This window comes from Labrus bergylta, chromosome 15 (assembly GCF_963930695.1).
Source record: "Labrus bergylta chromosome 15, fLabBer1.1, whole genome shotgun sequence".
NCBI classification, from domain to species: domain Eukaryota; kingdom Metazoa; phylum Chordata; class Actinopteri; order Labriformes; family Labridae; genus Labrus; species Labrus bergylta.
In genome coordinates, this window is record NC_089209.1 from 5,293,460 (window position 1) to 5,318,213 (window position 24,754).

The window sequence follows — 24,754 nt, forward strand, 5'->3', positions numbered from 1 at the left end:
CTGTGTGTGTGTGTGTGGTGTGTGTTTGTCAGTGAGGGTGTGAGTGCGGAGCCACAAATGGCTCTGTAAACGTGTTGTCAGCCACACAGTGTGATGTCTGCTGGCTAATAGGGCTTTCCCTCTCAGATGGCTCTCCAACTGTGTGCAGGACGACAGACTGCTTCAAGCATGACCACAGATCCCAGCTACTGCTAAAGAAGCATGCATGTGTGTGTGTGTGTACCCATGCTTAGCAGAACAATATGAAGAAAATATCTTGTTTTGATATGTTATCCATGTATCTTAAATGTTTACTGTGTAGAGTCAGGGAAACAGAAACTGAAGATGCTTCAGGGATTTCTTTTCTTTTCCTTTTAGGCGACAAAAGGAGAGAGGGAAAAGCAGCACTGTTTTCAGTAACGGATGACTTTTATGAAAAATAAACTATTACTTAGTTACTCTATTACTTTAACAGGTTCCTCTGTAGTATTTATTATCCTTGGTGATAACTGGTCTGGTATTAAAAGCTGTTTTCTTCAGTGACATGTGTCTCTGATTATGATTGTGTGACTCACAGGAGAAATCATAACATTTTAGTGAGGGTGGGTTTAATCAAAAACAGAAAAAAACTGTTTAAAATGTTTGAAATCGATGCATCCAGACAAAAGGAGTCGTGGTATAAAGATGCACTAGGAAGCGGAGATCAAGGTCACATGACGGCCTGTTTCCACGGCGTTCAACATGTCACATACTGCTGATGTTATCATCAAAACACACCGTGTTTATTCTCAAGGATTGGAAATGTTTCTGCACTGTAAACATCGGCTCACAGCCTCCCTGCGCTCTTTTATTGATACAATTTATGCCCGTCGATAAAAATGTCCTCCACAGATGACACAAACATGGATCTCTGTTCATCATGTGACCGGCTGCAACATGAAAACATTTCTCTGCAACCCTGTTGATTTGCTGCTGGGGTTAGTATGGTCACCCTTTGAAACACACTGCCATCTCTAAGAGTGGTTTTGGTTTATGATGTCGTATAATGAAGACATGCTGGGGAGCCATGGTGGTCTGGAGGGCTTCAGCGTCATGTAATCACAATGTTTGGGTCCAACCAGAGATCACCGTCACATTTCTTGACAGATCTCTGTTTTCAGCTATGTATCTAAATCATTCAGATAAACCCTTGTGGATGTTTTTTGCGCTCAGACAGACGGTCAGAGCACATGATGGGATATTTTAGGTGCTATAAGTAGCTGGCAATCCATTCATGGTGAATTCCCCTCCCCTCAGACTTAAATATGTTCAAGCCTGAAGAGGGACAATTCTTTCATTTTATAAATAAGACAAAAACAAAGGACAAGATAAAGCCAATACAATCTTTGCACAACGTCCTGTAGACAAGCTGGTTTGTTCTTCTCTGTACTAGTTAACCATCTCAACTTCCCTCTAAAGGATCATGTTGCTGTTGGAAGGGATCCTCACATCTGAGATTGAACAGCTGATTTTCCAAATACGAGATTTTGACACAAAATAGTAACCCGTTCAGTCCACAGACATCTTGTGAAGACAGTATAATGAATGATGTCTAGCAAAGACACAGAAAGGGTTAAAATCTGTAAGGCTGAGTTGGAGGTTTTTTTGGGTCATTTTAAAATTATTTTTGGGCTTTTTGTGTCTTTATTGGAGGGATAGAGAGCTGGAAATCAAGGAGAGAGAGTGGATTGACATGCAGGAAAGAAGCCACAGGTTGGATTTGAAACTGGGCTGCCTGTGTTGAGGACTATAGCCTCCATATATGGGACGCGCGCACTAACCACTGCGCCACCAGCGCCCCATTTTGGGGGTCATTTTAAAATTATTTTTAAGCTCCACACAGCTATCAAGCTCATATTGTTTCCATCCTGGATATTAAGTTCATTCTTGGACTTAAATATGTAAAGCAGCAGAGTCAGTGTTTGTGAGTCTGTGCAGTGAAATAACCTTCTTTGACCTAAGCCTCTCTCTGGAGCTCAGCCTGAATGAATGCCTACATCATATTTTGTGTTCGTTTTAGTGTGTGTGTGTGTGTGTGTGTGTGTGTGTGTGTGAGTGTGTGAGTGTGTGAGTGAGTTCAGGGATGCGAGGCCTTGTCCCTCCATAAACTGCAATGACAGCACCATCATAAAAAGAGGACAGGAGTCAAGTGTGTGTGTTTGTGTGTCTTACTTGAGCGTCTCGGCCAAGTAGAAGCTCTGCTGCACGTCGTCGTGGTTCGGACTCGAGGCATAGACGTCTCTGATGCCGCTGTAGCCTCCTTCTACTCTACAGTGCTGCTCCAAGGCCTGAGCGATAGAAAGAGACAAGAGAGCGGAGCTGTCAGAGAACGGCAACATTAATCAAGCTCTCGTAATCCTTAAAATATCACCAGACCCCCCCACCCCACGCAGATTATTTTCTAAATATAACCAGGAGTATCTTCCTAAGCTTTCCTTATTAGGAGTTTTCAATGCTCGCTCATTTGAACTGATCAGAAGTGAACCCACCTGAACAGCCTCCCAGCCCCACTCCCTGTACTTGGGGTCGTGGGTGAACCTCCACATGTACATGTACGTCTCGATGACCTCGGGGCGGAGGATGAAGTATTTCTCGTTCTGTCGGGTGGCGATGGCCTCGACCCCGCCGTCGAAGCGGAACGCCTCAGGGCCCAGTTTCAAAGCTGGAGAGGAGAGAGTGAAGATACAACATGATGATACAAAACAGTTTGAGTGTCAGGAAAATAAAAACCTATCATCATCATCATCATCAGCGTGCGCTGAGCGAGAGCCTGAAAGGAGACCAGAACACAGACTGTTCCCTTTTTGGATTCATGTTTGATATATTACTCATCTGGATGTTTGGGTAATGTTATGAAAGTGAGCACATGGCAGGATAATGTCACAACCTTCATGTCAGGAAAAATATGTTATGCAAGAGCTCGTGGTCATGTTTGCAGTGCGGCCTCTAAAACAGGATGACTCACAGGAGGACTTGAGGATGGTTAGGGGAAAGGGAGATAAGTACAAACGATGACGGCGATTTAAGATTTCAACCATACATAACTGGTACAGCTTTGTGATTAAAATAATCCTTTTCTTCTTTCATTTTCTTTCCACAAAAGGATTCTCTTACCTGAATTGGAAGCCCTCTGGACTGAATACGGGCGCTGGACATTCCCATTCAGGCTGAGGCTGGATTTAAATTTAATGGACTCTGGCAGGTTTTTTTTGTCCTACTTGATTTGCCTTTTCTGGTTTTAATTATATTGTCTGTTTTGGTTTGTTTTTTGTGGTGGTTGATTTTAGTCCTTTTGGTTGTGTCTTTGTACATGTCTTTTAACTGTTATATTGTTTGAAAATTTCAATAAAATTGTTCCTGAAATAAAGAAATATACCTTTTCTTTTGCAGGGGAGGAGGGACGGGGTCTCCACTGCAAAAAACAACAACATACCACTTCCCTGAACTCTAACCACCGATCTTCAAGTCTGCTTTTTCCCACCCTCTCTTTTCAATCCTAACCCAAACCACAAGTCTAAACCGTGAATATAACATCCCCCCTAAACCTAAGCGACTTTTTCTGTTGAACAAACAGAAGTAAATTAATCTGTTATGAGCTCCTAATCCACCATGAGATGTTTTCATTTATTTATTTTGTAGGTTTCTATGATCTGCCTTTCTTCCCACCTATTCTACCCCCTCCTCCCAATAACAGAACATCTGAGCAGTGCCTGTGCCCTCTTTGCACCACCATTAGGGTTAGGTTAAGTGCACAGATGTGACACCTCTGCTTTGGATATCTACCCATTAAAAAAGATATCACGATGTGTAAAAGTAACCGTTTGAGTGAAGCCACTATAAGGGCCAGAGAGCTAAGAAACACATTCTCACACCCAGGTCCAAAGTTGCTTTCCAAAACAGGAAACTAAGTGCAACAACCAGCTTTCATTAAACAGAAACAATTACAAATCTTCAGGCTGACTGAGACAACAACAAACTGAAGGAACATGACCAAACATCTGCATTTCATTTACCAAAAGTACTAAACTAAATCTAACTCTGATGTGAAAGTTACCAAACAAACCTTTCTGCTCATGAGAGACTTCTCTGCTGTGCATATTTACCGGTTCTTGTGTAAGACTCGTGGCAGGTCCGGGCGATCTCGGCGGCCTGCTCCATCTGGTGGCCTGTCTTGTCGCTCGGCGCTCCGTCGGCACCCAGAGCGATCATGCCACCTGCGAAACAGGTCAGGTGGCCCATCTTGTGCTCCAGAAGCCCCCCCTTCCACTCGGCGATGTAGGTCAGCCCGCTGCTGGACTTCCTCATCAGGTTGGTTTCTATCGCCTGGAAAAAAAGAAGAATAAAGTGTCAGTGCTGCTCAGTCTGAAACTCTGAAAGGGGTGATGTAAGAGGGAGTAAAACAGCAGCTAGTTTGGATTGGATGATCTGTAATCATCCTCCTCCCTTTATTTTAAAGATGAATGTGTTTTCATGTAAAGGTCTTTCTTCTGTCCAGAAAAGTTTCTGACTTCAGCATCAACACTTCATCTGTCTTCATATTTTAAAACCTTGCTCTTAGGAGAGAAGTCTACAGTATCACTTCATTACTTTCTCTCTGGCTGACGCGTCGTCCAGATACTTAAAGCTTTGTGCTCGTTTATAATGTCCTCTGGAAAACCAAAAGCAGCCAAGAGGCTTCACAATTTACATTTGTTAATTGGTGTTATGATAAATCCAGATAAATGGGTAGCACCAGAAGTAAAAGAAAAAGTTTTTTCAAGTTTGAATTGACTCTTAAACGATCATGGATAGCATAAGCAGCAGGGGCTGTAGAGTTATTTCATCCTCCTCGAGGGACTTAAATATTAGCTCTGTTGCTTCTCTGTCTTATAAAGCTTTGTCTTAGCAAATAAATCATGAGTGCCTCTAATCCTTCAAGATTTGGAGGGATTAGGGGTGAAGTGTCCCCCGGGTGTTTAAGACTGTATTTAAGTCGTGGTGTTTTAAATTTGCTCCCCAGCGCATTACAGGAAATTTATCTGAGAATAATCTTTCAGCAGCTGAGGCGCCTCACTCGCCGCCCACAACTTCAAGCGACATTTTTTGTCTAAACGGAGAAAAAAAAAGCTGTCTGCTGAGGATGAGGCTGTTGTTACTGTAGATTCATCCGCTCCCTGTTTCTTATCCTGTGATTCAAAAGTTTGTTTAGTTCCGCCTGTATCCTCATCTCCCCATCTGCTCAAAGTCACTATCTCACTCCAAAGGAATCAAGAGGAATATCTCGACGTTTTGGCACGAGAAGGCATAAAGACTTTATCACACATTTGCAATTTTCAGCAGAACAAACTACAGTAACAAGCTCAGCTGTCCGTGGAAATATTGATGTTAACATCCTGCTCTAGTTTAAATATCCTTCTTAGTGTCTCATGAGCAGCACTTGCAGGATTCAAGGTTATTTAGGGAAATTGATTTTTTATAATACCCCCCCACAGTGACTAATAAATACAACAGCAAGAAGACTTTTCCATATCTGACGCTGACCTTGTGTTTGAGGTCCACTATTACCAAACAGCCATTTATTAAGATTCAGAGGGGGCATGAGGGATGCAAAAAAAAAACCCCCGTGGAGAAAATCTATGAAGCTCCTGATCTATAAACAGCCTGAGTTTATCCATTCAAAGAAAGCTTTGTCAGATTAGAGGCAGCAGACACTATTTAATACAGTCAGTCCAGTTTATAAAATAAAACCTGCAACATTAGACGTGTGATAATATCAGGTTGTTTCAAAAAGTTGGTGCTCTCATTTTTACCAAGTGCAATTAATATGTTAAACAACAATTAGCCATTTGTGGCTCTTTCTGCACTTGAATTGCAAATTTGCCCACCTCCACTTTGCTCTTTAATAACTTGAATTTCCATTCTGGTATGGGCTCTTGACTGATTTTATTACGTCGTTTTTATTTGTTTTTTTATTTTGCTGTGTTGTCTGATTGTTTTAAAATTTGTTTTGGTTTATGTTCTATGCTGATGTTGTCCTTGTGTTTCTTGTCTTCTGTGTGCTCCTGTTGCAACACATAATTTCCCCTCGTGGGACAATAAAGAATCTGAATCTTATTGGTGTCTTTTTGTTTAAGATTTATTTTTGGGCTTTTTGCTTTTATTTGATAGGACAGTGGATAGAGTAGGAAATCAGGGAATGACATGCAGGAAAGGAGCCACAGGTCCGTGCCTCAGTGCATAGGGCGTAACCGCACAGTTAGGACATCTGCTCCCCGCCTCTTTGAGTCTTTTAAGTGAAACGCCTTCATGCCTTCAATGCCAGACACACAGATCACCTGTTGAACTCATATCACTGATTATCAAATCAGCTGCTGCTGTTAGAAGTTAAAGACTGAAACTAAGAATACATCTTTCATTTGTTTTATTCTCGAAGTGTGTGTGTGTGTGTGTGTGTGTGTGTGTGTGTGTGTGTGTGTGTGTGTGTGTGTGTGTGTATTACCTGCAGAGCATCATAGTACATCTTCTTGCCCTCCTCGTCAGTCTTGTCAGACATCAGCCAGGCTTTGAGCAGGTACTCGTAGAAACTGTCGCCCAAGCCGCCCACAGACACGTGATCTGCAACACACAGATGAACACAACAAATATAACACACAAAAAGACACACACACACACACACACACACACACACACAGCCCCTGACAGGTTTGCTGCTTCAGATAACGTCTGTTGAACCATCCATATGTCCTCCTCACATGACGCAGGGCTAGATGTGTAGGTTTCATATCAGGTGAACATATCTACAGTGGGGGTTTACTCAAGTATGTCTGTGTGTGTGTGTGTGTGTGTGTGTGTGTGTGTGTCAGGGGTTTTTATGGGAGGTAAGACTCCAGCCATGCGAGCTGTACTTGTGTATTTGCCCTGCTGATTGTCAGTGAAGGCTCATCCATATGCATGTCATGTCATTAACAGAGTCCAGCCCCTTGTGTGGAGCGCAGAGATTAAATGTCAGCTGTGATCATCATGAAGTGAAGAGAAAGGGAAGCCTGGCAGAGAAAATGGTTTTTGGGTTTGAGCCGATAAGAGGAACCTGGCCCCCTCTTCAGCGAGTAAAATATTAAAACCGGGAACACGAGCAGCACAGAACAGAGAGAGACGAAGGCACTTTAAAATAGAGCATCAGTGCTCTTCTCAAGCAAAACATCAACTGTCTGATTAGAGAAGTCATGAAAAGTGATCACTTAATAACGCATAGGGCTACAACGGGTAGAGGTTGAAATCATACCATATATCAAATGAGACACCGGCCGCTCTGTCATATTTTTCAAGCCCGATACAGAATTCCCTTTCATGGAAGTAAAGCCAATATATTCCAGTGTTTTCCATTTTGCATTATTGTTTGCATAGATTCAAATATGTTCCATGTTACACTGCCTCAATGGGGATTGTCTTTACCCAACATTTTTTGCATCTGCATCTTAAAATGCTCAGTGTGGGAGGCTTTGGAGAGCTAGTTGACTAAACCCCCCCCCCCCCCCCCCCTTACAAAAACAGGGCTGTGCAAAGGGGGTAGGGGCAATATGGATCCCACAGTCCTCCCTCCTTTGGCCTCCCGGTTGGCTCAAAATCTCCAGCCCTGCCCCTCTTATTAGTGTGCTGCAGAGTGAGGCAGCATTTTACATTTGATATTGTAACTAAGAGGGAACGTGCAAAGCCCTGGTGTTGAAACATGAGGCCAGTGGGGAAGTGCAAAGTCTCATATTAAATGTTCATTATAAAAAACAAAAGAAAAAAAAGAAAAAAAAAAGGATTAGGTCTCCTTAGCCCATTTCTATATGTTTGTAATATTCCGCTATGTTATAACTCATCTGCTTTTTAAAGCCCAAAAGTTAATCCTACATGGATGAGATTGTAGCCGTCTACCATCAGGCTTACTCCTAATCACATACTCCGTGCACATCACAGTCCGTCTGTGCTGGGCAATACGCCGCCGTTCGCTGCCACTCTAGTCGATGCTCCTGTTTCCACAGCGAGCGTTGTGGTCAGTCCTTGGAGCGTGCCAGCGGCGCCACCATGCTCTGCTCCGTTTCAAACACGCTCAGAGTCTATTTTTGACAGAGCCCACTGCAAGCATGCGTCAAGTTGGGACAGAACAGAACGACCCGCACAGGAAGTCAGACAAAGAAACGCACAGTGTGTCCGGAAACAGACGGACCCATGATCGTATTTTCCATCACTATCAACACTACGATTCAATGAGTGTGGAAATGAAGAGTTGGAGACCGCATTACCCACATGGTGACTGCCATCCTGCCAGCTTCATAAAGCCTCTTCAGACACTAATGGGTGACATCACTGAGACTACATCTATGTTTTATTCCGCCTATGGTCATTACCCGAGCGCTTTGCAAACTAAGTAGAACCTGGAAGATAAGATAGCTTAGCAGGGACTGAAACCAACATCTTCTTTCCAATCAGTAGAAGTTTGTGTAAAAGAAATGTTCTGTGACAGTATAGTTATTTCTATGTCGTGTGTGTGAAGCTTTAAAATTGTATAGGTATCGGTGTCCCAATTTTCTTGTTGAACCTCCACCCTTGTAGATCTGTTTTAAGGAGCCACTTCCCAATTCAGGGCAACTAGAGGTGCTACCAAGGGGGGATTGGGTGTCAGCTTTTTTTTTTACCCACAAGTAGTGACAGAACAGCTGATTGGATTAAACGTAAACCGACCAGACATTTCTATATCTTCTCTGTATGTCCTGTGTGTGAAACACAGAGTGAGTGTTTCAGTGAGGCGGCGGTGGAGAAATATTTCTCAGACAACATCAGGCTGCAAACATCCCGAGGTCATAATTTATTCAACAAATGCGTTCCCATCACTGTTGCGTAATTTCTTTCTGGATGAAAAAAACCCATCTCTGACTAAGGGCGAGCATGAAAGTGTTTCTGTAGAAAACTTGGTGTTTTTTATTCAGCATTCCTAATTGAATATGTCACCATTTGCATAAAATACTTAGATGAAAACACAGATTCTGGCTCGGGTTAAGAGTGTCAGCTAAATGCCAACAATTATAAGTGCGGATGTGCTTACAGTGCTGTTATTCATCAGATGATTTCAGTAAGTAGAGCAGAGGTGCATGTCCATATTTAACCATCACAGATACTAACAGCCCTCCAAATCGAGGAGTAGAGTGTGAAAAACAAAAACGAGAGAGGACTCTGAAGCGTTTCAATGGATATAAAAAAATGATAGAAGTGGATCAAAGGATTTCTAATTTAATGCAACAACTTTCATGTGGGATTCAAGAGAAGTGTGCCCTGATTCTATGTAGAGCAGTGACTGGCCCGAATAAACATGAAACACTTACAAGTTCAAATGGATACTGAAGGAATTAAGCACGGAAAATAATTAAGTTTCATTAATTTCAAAAGTGATATGCTCACGAGATGAAAGCAAGGCAAAACTATCTCAGCAAATCCTAATCATTTGAGAGACACCACCTCAGGTTTCTCTGTTGAGTTGAATTTTCTCGTTTTACACCTCAGCATGCTCGCTTCCTCTTGAGTCACACTCCACAGTGTCGGAATAAGAAATGACAGAGGACAGGGTTTCTCTGTCATCTTTTGTATGCACAAAACTCTTTCAAACTAAATCGTTTTTTTTTATCAATACTGGCCTAGTTTTCATCCCATGCTAGGTGACTGAAACAGCACAGCAGGCTTTTTGTGTGTTTCTAATGTGTTTAGCTACTGGACCTATTTGCTCAAGTCTCAGAAATGAGTTTCACACTTGAGATACACCACCTCTTACTGTACAACTGGGAAAAGCCGGACATGAACAGACTAATTAAAAATGTTTGCGTAAGGTAGCAGCCTGCGACTAGCAAGTTTCAACAATCTATTCATCGGCTTTTTGTTAAATATAACACAAAGTGGTTTGGTATGACATGATTTAATAATAATACACTTATTATTATTATTTTTGGGCTTTTTGTGCCTTTATTGTAGAGACAGGTTAGTGGATAGAGTCGGAAATCAGGGAGATAGAGAGAGGGGAATGACATGCGGGAAAGGAGCCACAGGTCAGATTGGAACCTGGGTCGCTGGCTTGGAGGACCACAGCCTCCACACATGGGGCGCACGCACCACCAGCGCCCCAATAACAATACACTTTTGAAAACTTTTGTGAACTCTAATTCACAATAAGTAAAAATAGTCAACACAGAAAGTTCCAAATCCGTTGAAGCCATTTTGGTTGTCTGAACAGAGATTGACTGAATATGATTGGCCTGTGGTGATATAAGTGGCGATTGTGAGGGATTATTATTGTCTGAGTCTCGTCACTGTTTTTATAAACTCTTTATATTGTGGTCATGACAACGCTCATGGCAGTGAAATGGCTCCAATTCTAATTTGTTCTTCCTGGTGGTTCAGAATGACTTAAAGCAGCTTGAGGAACCAGCCGTTCTGCTGGCTCTTGTAAATGTCACTTTCATTATATCTACTCAGTTGCTACTGTACTCGTATGACAACTGACATTAGAAGAGGCTTTTACAGCCTCACATCACTTCTCCATCATATATTTCTCTCTGTGACTGCGTTCTTCTTTTTTCTCCCTTTTACCTGAAAACCCCTCCGTTCTCTCCTCTTCCCCACATTCTCACCTCTCTATCATTATGGTCATCACCTGTTCAGCTTCATGCTTTGAAGGGGTCTGATAATGGATTGTAAATTACACCCTGTTACAACGTGAATGGACACTTGGTGTTAAAGACGAGGATCGGCGAGGCGAGGAGTGAGCATGAAAAATACTCGTCAGTGACACGGGTTAATGGCAGGTTGCAGTAATGTAAAGAATGTCAACAAGGGGTCAATGGAAAGAGTGATGAGACGATGTGAGGAGAGAGAGGACATTTAACATGTCCAACACTAAAGACATGTTTTCTCCTCAGGGCCAGTCTCTCATTGTATTAAATATAAATATCTACAAAAAATATGAAGTCATATGTTCATATATAAAGCCATCATTTTTTAGAGGGAGGCATGGAACTAACTCTAATTATTGTTGTCAGGGTAAAGGGAATGGAAAACAAACAAACAAGAAAGATGAGTGAAATGGAAATATTAATAATCCAGGATGATAGTTGTGATGTACCGTCCCAACAACCGCCCGGCGCCCAGCCACCACCGTCAGACTGTGACGTCCCCACAACCACCGCCATCCTCATTCATGCACGGCCTGCTGCTCCACCTCAACGGCAAGGAAATGTGGACAACCAGACCGCGAGGAATACAAAGGAGAAATCCTTCCTGCATATTATCCCATGATGCTCTTTTGTAAAGCGTCTCGAGATAACTCTTGTTATGAATTGGCGCCATACAAATAATGATTGATTGATTGATGTAACTACAAATCTAAAGTAGGCCGAGAAATCTAAGATGAATATTCCAAGTTTAAATGAAGGACGCCATAACTTCCATTAGAGCTGTGACTCATCGTCACTGTGATTACAAATTTAACTTGCTGGCTGTTTTCTCTATTATTTTGAATTTACTGCAAGTGAGATGATTCAGGGCCAGTTAACGGACTATAAAAATGCTGGGATAGAGACGGAGTTGGATTCTTATAGTGGAAGGGTTTTTGTTTGAAATATCAGTTGTGGAAAAGTTTTCTTTGACAGACTGCAGAAGAGCTGTAATCATCGTTCATTAGAGTTCGAGAGTCATCATGGGAAATGAAAGACATTCTCCTTCAGAGATATATGTTAATGTTTCTGTTGACGGCCTCAGAGTCCAGCGGAGGGTTAACCCAAGATTTCCACCTTTGATTGTCCCGTCTGTCTCAATTTTTTTTAACCTCTGTTTCAGCCTCACTTCTTTTGTAAGAATTCATGAGCAAGTATTGCTCTTGTGTCAACAAAACTTACAAGCATGGCTGCAGGGTAGATAGAACTTGGCTGGCTGGGCTGATCGCCTCGGGGCACACTCAAAGAAATGTTTACTCTGTTCATCAGCAGTGAAGAACCGAAGAGCCAGAGAAAGCTAACCCGTTTTTACTGCCAGCTAATCAGGACGTTTCACTGTATACAAAGTGAATCCCAAGAAACACTGGCAACTTGAATCTTCTGTAATGTGAGTGCTGACTCAACAACTGGAAATCATACTTTCCTTGAAGAAAAATGGCAGCAGCATTAGTTTAATAGAGAATATATGGGGTCTTACTGCTGACGCACAGATCATGTTGAGGAGCAGCTTCGACTCTGTGGCCATCTTTTTTTTTTCAGATTTCACAGTAATTGTAGGCTTAGTACCTGGTGAGTTTAATGTATTCAGCTTGATCTTGTCTGGCTTTACCAGCGATTATGAGTCATTTTTATAATAAAATCTGATTTATTGCCACATGTTTTCATCAATTAAAAAACAGGAGGACCAACACTGGTTGGTCCTGGCTGAAGTGCAGCGTTCCCACTCAAGCCTCACCAACACACTGAAGCACACTCACAGGAGAGAGACTGAACAGGAGGAGATCGATGTGAAGTGATCAAGGTTATGAAGACTTACGTTGACCCCACTGGCCGCTGTTGGGGTTCAGGTAGTTGGGATAAAGCCCCTGGGGTTTGTCCAGGCGATTCAGTACTTTCCGGATGTTCATTACCTGATAATAAAAGAGAAAGACAACAAATGTGTCACATACAGCTCACTTAAACAGAGAAATATTTCAGCATGTAAAGTACCCTAAAATACAGACTATAAGTCACACTAGTATATAAGATGCAGTCTGTTTTTGGGAGTCTCCCAGAGGAATAGAACAAAGGTTCAAACTCTCTTCCTGTGTGACGACTTCCATTGCCTTCAGCAAAGTCCACAACGTGCTGTTTCTGTGCAGCTTTGTAGCGCTTTGGTTTTTTCCATGTCAAGTTTGTAATCTTGCTATCTACCAGTATGACAGTTGAGATCTCAGACTACGGTAACGCTGATTGTTGTTGCCTCCTAAGTCGCGCCTCTGCTGGTCACATATTGTTTTGAATCTTTTCAATCAAACCAGCACTCCACAAGGTTTATCTACTTCACAGTGTACCACAGTTTTCTTTAAATGCAACATCACTACTGTCAGGTCGTGTGTAGTGTGGGTCCATGATGGTGGCTCCACTTCAGGTCATAATGGTGCATGTCTATAAGAACATTATACTGGTTTCTGCTGGTATATGGGGTACACTGGTTTAGGAAGAAACCCACTTTCAAGATGATAAATTAGGTTTATAAAATGTGTCTTGTACACCAAATGTTACAGCAATTATTTTCAACTCCAAATGCACTACTGATAGACTTATTCAAAATATTGGAAAATGCAATACCCAAATGAAAACACTGACACATTTTTTGAAAAGGTAGATGAAAAGTGAATCCAATGATAATGTTTGGCAAAAATAAATGGTTTATTTCTTAAAGATTATTATCCTGTATAGAAGGCAAAAAAAAGAAAACTAACCAACTCAATATCTGTATGTAGATATAAGGTAAAGAGTTGAAGATTCCTGTGTGTTCAGCAGTTTTTCAGTTTCCATGTTTGCTTTCAGTAAAAAGTTTCTCTCAAAGTTTCAACAGCGAGTTCAAAAGTGCAGATGGAAATCCTGCACCAACGCCTCTTCTTAGAGTGGGTAAAGTAATATTATCTATTCTAATGTGTGTCTGTCTCTTACCTTCTGTGCAAACTCAGGATTTCCTGAGAGTTTGCTGAGGTGCATGAATTCCAGATGCAGGGTGCCGTACTCTGCCAGGATGGAGCTGCCACCTGATGCCCACGGCCAGTTTCTACCAATACCACTGGACAGAGAGAGGGAGAGGGGTGTTTAGTGAAACAACATCAACAACAACAACAACACAAAGGCATACTGAACCAAAGCTGGTGTGTTTAAAAAAGAATAAGTCACATTTTGGGGGGATTTGACCGGAGTTGTTTGGGTGACAATAACACTATCTGGCCGAACATCAGGAGGATATACCAAGAGATTTATTTTGATTCCAAACCTGGTGCTACAGCAGCAGGTTATTAAAGCAATAAAACAGCAGAGAAATAAATACACTGTAAATGTACCCTCTGGGCCGTTGGCTTTCATTGGCCTCATCTTTGTAACCACTGGTCCAGGAGCATCACATTTGATTCCTGAGCAAATCTACCTCATCTCTTCTATACTTTACCTACTTGCACGCATACGTCGGCTTTGTTGGGCAGATTAGGCGACAGACGACATTTTTAACCACGTCGAGTTCCAGCCGACTGCAGCAGTCTCGCCGGTTTGGCAGGAACATTTTCTCCCTTCTGTTTTCATACGCTCTGTCACTCTCTCCCTCGACTCTCCCAGTGATTGTCTTTTCTTTAAAAGCCGATTTTTGCCCGTTTTTAGGTCAGGAACCAGTGGTTCAGGAACATTTACCACACTACCAGGGCAGTTATAACATTGAGAATTGTATACGTAGGAGTTGGAAAAAATATCAGTCTGCCCCAGAGTCTTACAATCGGGCATACAGGCAGGACTGAATGTGTAGCCCATGCAAAACTACAAAAATAAAAGCATCAAATTAAGGAACTCTAAAAGAATGTTGTTTTAAAATGTAAACACACATTACAGGGAAGTAGAGGTGTCAATGTGCAACACAGTGTTTGGAGTTTTAAATGTGTAATTACAGTGTACTGTGTAAGGGTGAGTATGTCAATGCACTGAACTGGTAGCATGAACAATCAGCCTCTAAAATAAATCTACGGATTTCTGATTAATTATAATGTCACACTGACAAACAAACAACAGTGTGGTCCGAGCAGAGAGTCATTTGTTGGTTATAGCTAGAAAAAATGTCAACAACCAGTGTTAAGTGACCCATATGTGGTATATAGTTCTGATTCAAACTGTGGAAAGAATTTGTTTTAGCCCATTCCTCAAACGAGACTAGATTTTGGAGAAAATAACAGAATGATATCCCTGAATGTCTGAAAGGAAATCCAATATTGTATCACATTTTCTCTTGACTCATTTTGGAAATTGCTGAACTTGTTCTCACTTATTTATAATTCTCACTAATAGCAGCAGATATGTGGGCGCTCACACAAGAATACATTATGAGTCATTCGTCACCACACAAATAACCTGACAGCAGAAAAGAGGGAATACATCTTTAATAGTCACTCTAAAAACTCTGTGTGACTCAGCAGTCATACTTGGATTGTGACTGAAAGTGTTCCTTCAATGTACCTGATAGTTCAGTAAGCCTTTAATATTTCTCATCCTGCGCCTTGGTGACATTAACAACAGGCTTTAGAAATCAAAAGGTGTTTTTGCGAAGTGTCAGGTGACTTTGCTCGACCTCTTGTGATGCATGAAGATGGGATTGTGTGCGCTCACAATATGAATAGATCGAGCAGAAGAATATATGAATGTGGTGACTCTCCTCAATGTACACTTTTAAAACAAGAAATGTATTATCTCGCCTCTCCGTTGAGGTTTAGTAACAGGAAGTCAGCCTTTGGGGACATAGCTGCAATGAAGACTCTAACCAGCCTCTAAATAATGAACTAAAATAACTAAAAGATGTTTTTTGTTTTCGATTGATGAGCGAAAACAAGTGCAATAACTTGCTCAAAAAAAACGTTTCATATGCAGAAGGGAATAAATGCCTATTCCAGCTAAAAACAGAGGACACAGCCGACCTAATGCTGTACCTTTTAAAGGGGCGTTCACATTTAGTAGATGCTCTACATCAGATCAGTTTTAGTCAAAACATTTCCCTTCTTCTTCTTCTTCTACTTTTTAAAAAGATATTTTTGTCTTCAACTGAAGAGAGACAGGAAGTGTAGAAAGGAGAGAGAGCGGGGATGACATGCAGCAAAGCACTGAGGTCGGATTCAAACCTGCAGCCACTATACTGCAGACTACAGCCTCTGTTCATGGGGCGCACAACATAACCACTAGGCTACAGGCTACGCCCCAACATTTTCCTTCTTAAAATAGCCCACGACTTGAATACTGTGAGCCTTGATGATCTTTTATACATCATCACACGATGTGGCCTGGTAAAATAAAGTAGCTGGTGAAAGAATGTGTGACTGGAGGATTTCTGAATCCATCAGTCACAGTGGCAGGTAGGTGCAAAAGTTATTTTTCCAAATGGATACTGACTGTGTTACATTACTGACTTTGAACTCAATCTGTCATATTTTTGTGCTTTTTCTTTTTCCTGCACTTCACTTCGGCAACACGTCTCATCTTTGCCTGTATCCGCCCTATCAATCAAAACTGGAAGGACCCTGCCCTCTTCCCCTCCCGTTGCCGATGGTGACAATGAATCTGTAATCGTGTGTGATGTGTCATGCTCGGCCCTGACGCGCTCGACAAGGACAGAGGGCTGAGCAACATGATGCGTTTGTGTGCGCTGGATCATTAGAGCCACTGACAGATCACTTCCAGGCCGAGGGCCGATGCCTCTGGTGGCGAGGCTTCAAGATCCTCCTCATGAATACACATTAACAAATCCACGATGCTGAGACACACAGCAGGATGGCCGCGCTGCTACAAGTGGACGCACGGACATGAACTGAGCACACGGGACACATCCAAGAAATTAGAAAAAGGAGGAGGCGGAGGAAGAGGAGAGTGAAGTGGGAGAAGAGACACACACACACACACACACACACACACACACACACACACACACACACACACACACACACACACACACACACACACACACACACACACACACACACACACACACACACACACACACACACACACACACACACACACACACACACACACACACACACACACACACAGCTCTTCAGAGAGGTGCATGAACATACTAATTATCCCCCCTTCAACTCATCATGCTGCACAAGCCATAATTTGTTTCCCATTACACCATGGATTTAATCAAGTCAACCAAACACAGAGAGGACTACGGCAGCATCAGCCAGCGAGCAGAGAGACACACAACCGGGTCAGAGAACACAACTGCTGGGCGAAAGATCCCTGATTAAGATGGGAGCTGTGTGTTTGTTCACTTTGAATGCAGACATTCAAAGAGGATATTAAAGTCTGCAATTCTCTGCACACAACTTCAACACATGCAGAGTCTTTGGCCCTCCATATTACCACTGTATCTATAGGCTAAACCTCACTTCATATATTTAGTTTAAATTCCAAACAAATGTATTGATAATGTAATTTTGACTATATGATAAATACTAATTAAAGGGTATCTTCTGATAAGTCTGGTACTTTGGGCTCGGCCAAATATCAAAAAAGAGTTTATATGTTGATGATGTCAGAAAGGATGTGGGTTAGTATCCTAAATGTATGAAAATGACATTTCCACTACAGTCACAATTCTTTGTCAACATGTGTTAAGTCCAGTGTAGAAATAAGTGTAAAAAGTGCGGTTGGGGGTTCGGTGCCTTGCTCAAGGGCGCCTCTGAAGCGCTCAGGAAGTGCCCTGGCACCTCTCCAGCTACTGAAACCAAAACCCAGGTACCTACAGACTAAGCTACTGGCGCCCCCAATAGGTCCATCAGGTGTTGACTGAGACCAACACTAACATTGAAGAAATCTTTAGATCATTTCAGCCAGTGGGAATTTAATTTCTTCATGTGGAAACACATTTGAAAAATGTAAAACACGAGTCTGACGTGTTAAAATGTTATTTTCAGTAGTGAAAACCAAATGAGTCAGCTGAGAGGACACACATTTCTGTGAACCTGAGATGATGTTCTTCAATCTTAAATATACAGAGTAGAGTGTTACTTAGAAGAACACAACATTATTTCTTTATCTCTGCTGCCGCCTCCGCTTTCCCTCAGTCGTCTGTAGACTTTGAATTGTCTCTCCATCTCTTTCAATCCTGTTATAAACCCTGTGATGAACGATAAATCTCTTCTCTTAAACGGTGAGGCAACACACACCTTACCAACTCACCCCTGTCCACCCAAAGCCCCCCCCCCCCCCCCCCCCCCCCCCGCTGTGAGAAAACACTAAATCTCTGTTAAGGAGAACAAAACAAAGACAGCAGGGAAAAGCTGCCGAGTAAATCCAACAGACACAAACCAATGAAGAGCAGATATCGGGAATAATACTGGAGACGGATGGATGAGGGCGTGTCTGGAATATGATTTATCTGACAAGGCTGTCTGCAAGTCTCAGAGAGATAAGTTAGAAACCAATGTCAAAAGGAAAAAGGCTGAAAAACCACAAGAAAATAAACTGCTTGGGGCAGAATAACAACTCTGGGAATTAATCTAAATCAACAGAATTACACTTTTCAGATATATTTAACCATAAATAATAATAGGCCTGGTTAAAAATATTTAATCATCAATGCATTGCAATTATTTTTTTCACAATTCAATATCGATTCAAGGAAATCCTGAGCTCCATTATTTCCGTTGTAATTACGCACCACTGCAGTGGGGGCGCTGTGGGTGCCGCTGTACCTCTGCATACTTGAATGTTTTATTCTTCGTTTTTTAAAAGATAATGCAACAATAAAATACATTTTTGAGTCAGTTTGTCGTAAGCCTATACAAATAATGCACAAATTATAATTCAACAAATATCAGAAGGGACTGTGATTAGTTATCTGGGTATTTCTGTCATCTGTATGTATCATTAAATCGATATGGAAGCCTATTGATCAATATCAAAACCTAATCGAATCGTGATCCAAAGAATCGAATTGAATGGTGAGGTTGTGGATAATACCCAGCTTTAATAAATAACATGTTAAAGTTGAATTCATAAGCAATAAAACCTTTTACAATTCTAAAAAGTAAGTAGTAGTTGCACCAGTCTTACTTTGTCTTGGATAATAAATGGCTTTACAGTGAGGAGCTTTCTTTTGGCATCCACTCAGGCGTCTGTAAAAAGCTGCACATCTTATGTCTTTGCTAGTGTTGTCCTGTACATGTGTAGGTTTCAGCTGGGAAAACAATGAAAATGGTTATTTTGTGAGAAAATCCTCCAATTAGACTGGCGCCCTTAATGTTTCTCCTCTCATTAAATCTCACACTGACTGAGCTGTGATTGAAATAAGCAATGATTAATAATTCATGATTGTAAACCAAATTAAATCATCGGGTCAGGGAGCTGCCGCTGCTCCAATTAGGGTGAAATGAACCACATGGCTGTTTTCTGATGGAAACTCATTGTTGTTCCTCTCCTCTTCCTGTTCTGGGATTTCCAAACTGGCGCACAGATCAGTACAACTGTATTAATCCATCTGACGGGAGTCCACTGTTGTGTTTGACTACTGATGCAGATGTCCCGCTGGCCCAGTTTCCAGAGCACAGTTACCAACCAGCCTGCTCATCATCCTCTTTCCTCACATGGGATATAATAAAACTTTATAAATCCACTGTTTGGTTCATGAACTCTCATTGAACTTCAAACTATACTGTTTTAAAATGTTCTCTACAGGTGGCAACGATTTGAGCACATCTTTTAAAAAAAGACATCAGACACAAGGCATTAACTTTCTACAATAAAGCAATGATATCTACTAATGAGTTTCTTTCTTTGACTGATTCTCAGTTGGCTTCATTTTCACAGCAGCCCGGAGAATAAAGACTCATATTAAAGGCAGGCTGAATAAAATGTCTCATTTTGTTAAATTAAAGCCACAAACGAGAGGCATAGAGGTACCACAATTTATTGTGAAATGTTCCATTAATGAGGCTTTCTTTAAACCAAACAGTAGAAATAATCAGGGGACTGTCTTTATTTGGTTTTGTAATGTAAAATAGTAACGTAAAAATAAATGTAACAGTGACCCAGTATAAGCAAACTTTAGAGAGTTTTCTTTTCAGTTTAGACCAGTGTATCATTGGACATTTATTATAAACTAGGAGGTAAACTAGGATTATCTACCTCTGACAGGATCGATAAGATGCAATTTGTTTGGCTAATAATAAAACATGCTCATAGATCTAAGACACTAGATCTTTTTGATTAAGTAACACAAATTCAAGAGGATATTTGGTACCAATTTGAAATGAGAACTTTCCATGTTTATGGGTTTATTATGGACATATGAATATTACAATGCCATTGGTTTGCATGGTCATACTGGTCCGTCTTGCTACAGGATATGGAAACAGCCAAAGAACAGGAGTGCTACTGTAAAATGTATGGTTGTCGGTTTTCAGTTTGAGCCACTAAAGTTACAATGTAGGCCTGCTAGAGTACAACCGGGATAATCACTGGCTAATTGGGAGAAGGTGAAGGTCCATGATCCAATCATGATCAGTAGGTTACAATATGGAAACAACTAACCAATAGTGTTCGGGTTTGAAAGGTTGAAAGGTTTTCAGATGGCCAAGGAACCTGGGTCGTAGAGGGGAGTTGATGCTGACCTGTACTGTGTTTTAGAGATGGAGTTACTACAGTCCATTACTTTAGGGACAATACTGTAACAACTGGGCATAATGGGAATATCTCCATAAAGATCATAGACACTACGAGGTCACATTATTTGTCAGTTACAGTTTCCAATGATGACTTTAAATTTGAACAACGATCCAAGTCAGATCTAACTGGCAATTTAAGATCATTGACCAAACTTCTGTTGAGAAAGGTAGATGGGAAAATGTTGTATTTCTTCAGCCTTGGTTGGTATTTCAATCTAGATAATCTCTATTACTCCTCATTGTGCAGCAATGATGTTTATCATGGAAACAAGAAAACCAAAAGTTGAAGGGGTCCATGCAACAAAAAAATGCTTCCAAATCCTCGACCTAGAAAAAAGTAGGCCATTACAGATTGTGAATTATGAGAGTCTGCATTGGAGGACATATTACAGTCCTATTGAAGTTCTGTCTATCTTGTTTGTCCTTTCGGGGGTGTCCAATCTTTTCATTATTCAACCTCCCACATCCGCAGCCATTTCCTGGCCAGCTGTGAAATGACAAATCCAAGCCCTGCTCATTTTATGCCCTCCAGTCCATTCTCCAGTCCAACAACTGTGATTTTAATTCTGTGGTGCCAAGCGGTAACCTGGAGAAAACAGAAGCGGCTTTCCATCTCCATAAATAAGTGTGTCAAAGCAGGAAATGCCCCTTCATGCTCCTCTAGTATTGTGTTAGAAAGCACTCCTCCAATTTATTTGTACTCAGTCCTTGGATGAAGCCAACATTTTGGCCCATTTTGTTCCTTTTCATTGCCCCACTCATCCATGCCATGACCTCAAGTTTTCCTCTTGCTTTTTCTCCCTCAATTTCTCTTCCTCTCTTGTCTTAAAATCTATTGTGCTTCTCCTCCTCAGGGTGCAGAGCAAATGTGAATTGCAATAGATTCACAGTTAGCAGCTTAATTAGAGGCCTTAAATCATGGCTGCCTTCCACTGCCTCGGGTTAGAGCGAAGGAGAGCTGCACTGAGTGTTTGAATTTGTGTGTTTGCTTTGAAAAGAAATGTCTGGATACTCTGAATGCCAGACTTTTATTTGTTGGTAAAAAGGTGCCTTGAAGTGAAGTGTTCCCCTGCCATTACCTAGGAAAAACAATATGCAAAAAGTTGTAAAAGTGTACTGAAAGAAATCATTAAGGGCAGTTATATCGCCCACACATATTTCCTAATGGTAATTTATCTGTTGCAGAAAGGCTATTGTCAGATGTATTCGCCCAAAAAGCAACAAGAAGTAGCAGAACAAGACCAATGAATATGTGTGGACCGGTCAAAACAGTGTTGCTATAACAGTCTACCTCTGGAAAGAAACTTGGCAGGTCTTTCTGGCTGATGAACTCTGAGTACAAACTGCTCATCATGTGTTAAAGCAAATGAAACGGCTACGTACCGTGTCATTTAAAACAATAATGCAGGCTTTTGTTTACTTCAGTTTGTGAAATCCCCCTGCCATCATTTGGGAAAGGTACAAGCCAGGCCTGTAATTATTTTCAAACTAAACTCATGCACAGTAAATATTGAAAAGACAATCTGCCTACAAATTTACACCAGAAATAATACTTAGTTGTTTACAAAATTAGGATACCATAAGACAGCCCATCTACGTAAACCTGCTTCACTGTGGGGGGGAAGAGACTCCTGGTTATATAACCACTAATGAGGGCTGTGACGGCCTGTGGAGCTGTGGGAACAAATCAGAATGTCTGCAGTTGTTTAAAGCATAGGTCGCATAAAAAGTACGGATGGAAAAGGTTGGTTTTTATCATTTTAACATTTATTTCCATTTCTACAGCCAACACAAGCAGCAGATTCCTCCCCTTCTCTCCTGTCACTCACTGAGGTTTAAATAGTTTTAGTCTTTATCCAGATCATCATCCAGGAGACTCTGAGAAGCAGTAAAATTCTGTAGACGTACATATGAATCCCCAGCTGATCTTAAACAGTCTTTCTCACAATGGTATGCATACTAACATTTTTCTGTGATTCTTGGACTGAAGTTGAAGTTCATCTTTGATTTTTGTCTTGCTGTCTTTTCTCCTTATCTTTGATCTTTAAACTATTTTAACACTACATGCATTGTATTTGAGTTGTCAAAACATGCAGCTACACCAGGCTAGTAAAAAGGACTGAGTCTTAAAGGAGCAATACGTAAGATATCTACTGAACTGAATCATGAAGTGACCTTACTATCTGATCAGACATTAAGGAAACATGCTATGTTGAATTTCTGGCTTCTCTGACAACAGTGCAGCAGCCAGTATGTCCTCCTTCTAAGTTTGGGAAACCATCAGGTGTTGCAGTAATGGAAGCGGGCAAGAGAACTTGTTCAGACAGAAGTGACCTAAAAAGCCTCTGCATGTTTCTAATAAGCTCCACGAGCAGAATCTTGTTAAAACTAGGATACGCAGAAAGGTTTACAGACCGATGCAGAGCTGGCTAAACACTGAAGCTTCAGTGTCCTCGACATGGCAACCTGTGTGCGCCTCGACTCTAGAGAAGAGGGGGCGAGGGGAGACAGCTCTCTACAATGTTTTGGATTTAAATTTTCAAGTTATTTGCTGTCTACTGGGGGTGGGCTTTTCCCCGTCTGCTGTATAATGTTTTTTTAAGGTGAGAACAAAACAAAAATCTTAGTCTGTTTTTTTTTCATGGTTCATTCAATTGTGTTGGGATTATTCTTTTAAGACAATTTATTCTTGCATGATAATAAATTAACGACAGCGCTTGTGGTTTTTGTGTTTTATAGCTGTTAAACGTGGGTTATTAGGGATACAGTATATGGCTATGCAAAGCATTTTTTTCTTCCTATAGTTGTTCTACATGGCTGGGACTCTGGGATGTTAACAGACAAATTGGCCATATAAAAAAAGAAAGTCTAACCTAAACTCTGACACACACACTCCCACAATGCCTCTTCCCATTAAGGCCAGTCAGTTTGTGGTGCACTGGGAGTGATTTGCAAGAGCTTTATCAGCCTGAGTGTTAATAGAAGAGCTATGGGACATGCTGGCAAAAGCTGATAACGACTGGGTAACTAGTGTGCATGCGCATGTGTGTGTTTGCAAAGTGAGGGGGAAAGAAAGTGTCAGAGGAAGTTGGGGTAGTCTTTGGTTGGTAAAGTGCTGCTTCAGGGTCTTCTGCTAAAGCAAAGCAGCTTAAGACAGCAACACATGTACAGGCGGTATACTGGGGGAAAGTGTTTCTATTTATTCTTGCATTAATGATTAAGGGATCGATTGTGTGACTTCTTGAAAGCATCCAATGGAATCAAAATGTTCTAAATCATTCATAAAGTGACACTTCTGCTAAGCCCTCCAATGATTTACTTGCCAAACTCTGCCAAAGTTGTCATCGTCTGAATATTTTACCAGATGAGACATTTTAACCATGCTTTTCTTTGCCTTTATTCAAGCAAAATTGGAGGAAAATGTTCCTCTGTCAGTCCACGTTTCCTCTGGTGAGGCTAGAGTCCGTGACAGATCAATCTAGCAAATCAATTGGATCTGAGCAGCATTTTCCGCTCAGTTAGTGGCAATCAATGGGTTTATGTACGGGCAGAACGAAAGGGAGAGAGAGAGGGGAGGAGGAGGAGGGAAAGGGAGGAAAGTGGAGGGGGATCTAGGAGTCCATGAGCCGTTCTCTGATCCTTTATGAGGGGCTGTAACCTCTGATTTATAAGATCTCGTAGCGGCCACGTTGAGGCTGTTTCAAGTGTCTCTTGAAGATTAATGGAGAGAACATCAAGACAAAATGTCCAACTGATCAGCCTGATGAATAATTCTACAAAGCTTTTATTTGAAATGATATCATGACTTATTCAGGGAGCCTCAACAAACATGCTATATGTTGTTTCATCCTGGTTTATTACTGGTCTTTTTCTTCTGGGTGCTCTTCATCAGTTGGACTCATTAATGCATGAATTTATGAGAACTCTTTTGACATAAATCAGATTCATCAGTGTGAACTCCTGTCATAAGAATCCAATGATTGCCACAGAAAATGATAAAATCCAAATGAAGGGGTAAAGATATTGGGAAGTATTTGTAGAACTGGGTTCTTTCTTCAAGAATAACTTGCAGAATCAGAATCAGAAATACTTATTAATAATAATAATAATAATAATAATAATAATCTTGTGCTGACGGTCTTTTATTTGACATTCACATTGGTGCATTGCTGTAAAGGTGCACTCTAACAACCTGTGACATCACTGTTGAGTCAAGTCAAGGACTGGACATTTATTAACACACCAAGTCACATCCACCAGTGAAGTAAATCTAGCCCACATTCACGAGGTGTCAGAATATCCAGAATT

At 41.2% G+C, this 24,754-nt stretch overlaps 1 protein-coding gene across 1 annotated transcript in view; it reads right to left on the reverse strand.

Annotated features, from left to right (window-relative positions):
- The window catches only part of man1a1 (mannosidase, alpha, class 1A, member 1), a 159,181-nt gene that overhangs the window by 11,796 nt on the left and 122,631 nt on the right, over positions 1–24,754 (reverse strand). The window contains exons 6-11 of the mRNA XM_020637052.3: positions 13,695–13,818; positions 12,556–12,649; positions 6,497–6,612; positions 4,122–4,341; positions 2,508–2,680; positions 2,191–2,306 (exon numbers count right to left, since the gene is read on the reverse strand). Of these exons, the coding sequence (XP_020492708.2) occupies positions 2,191–2,306; positions 2,508–2,680; positions 4,122–4,341; positions 6,497–6,612; positions 12,556–12,649; positions 13,695–13,818 (843 nt within the window). The remainder of the gene's footprint in view (positions 1–2,190; positions 2,307–2,507; positions 2,681–4,121; positions 4,342–6,496; positions 6,613–12,555; positions 12,650–13,694; positions 13,819–24,754) is intronic.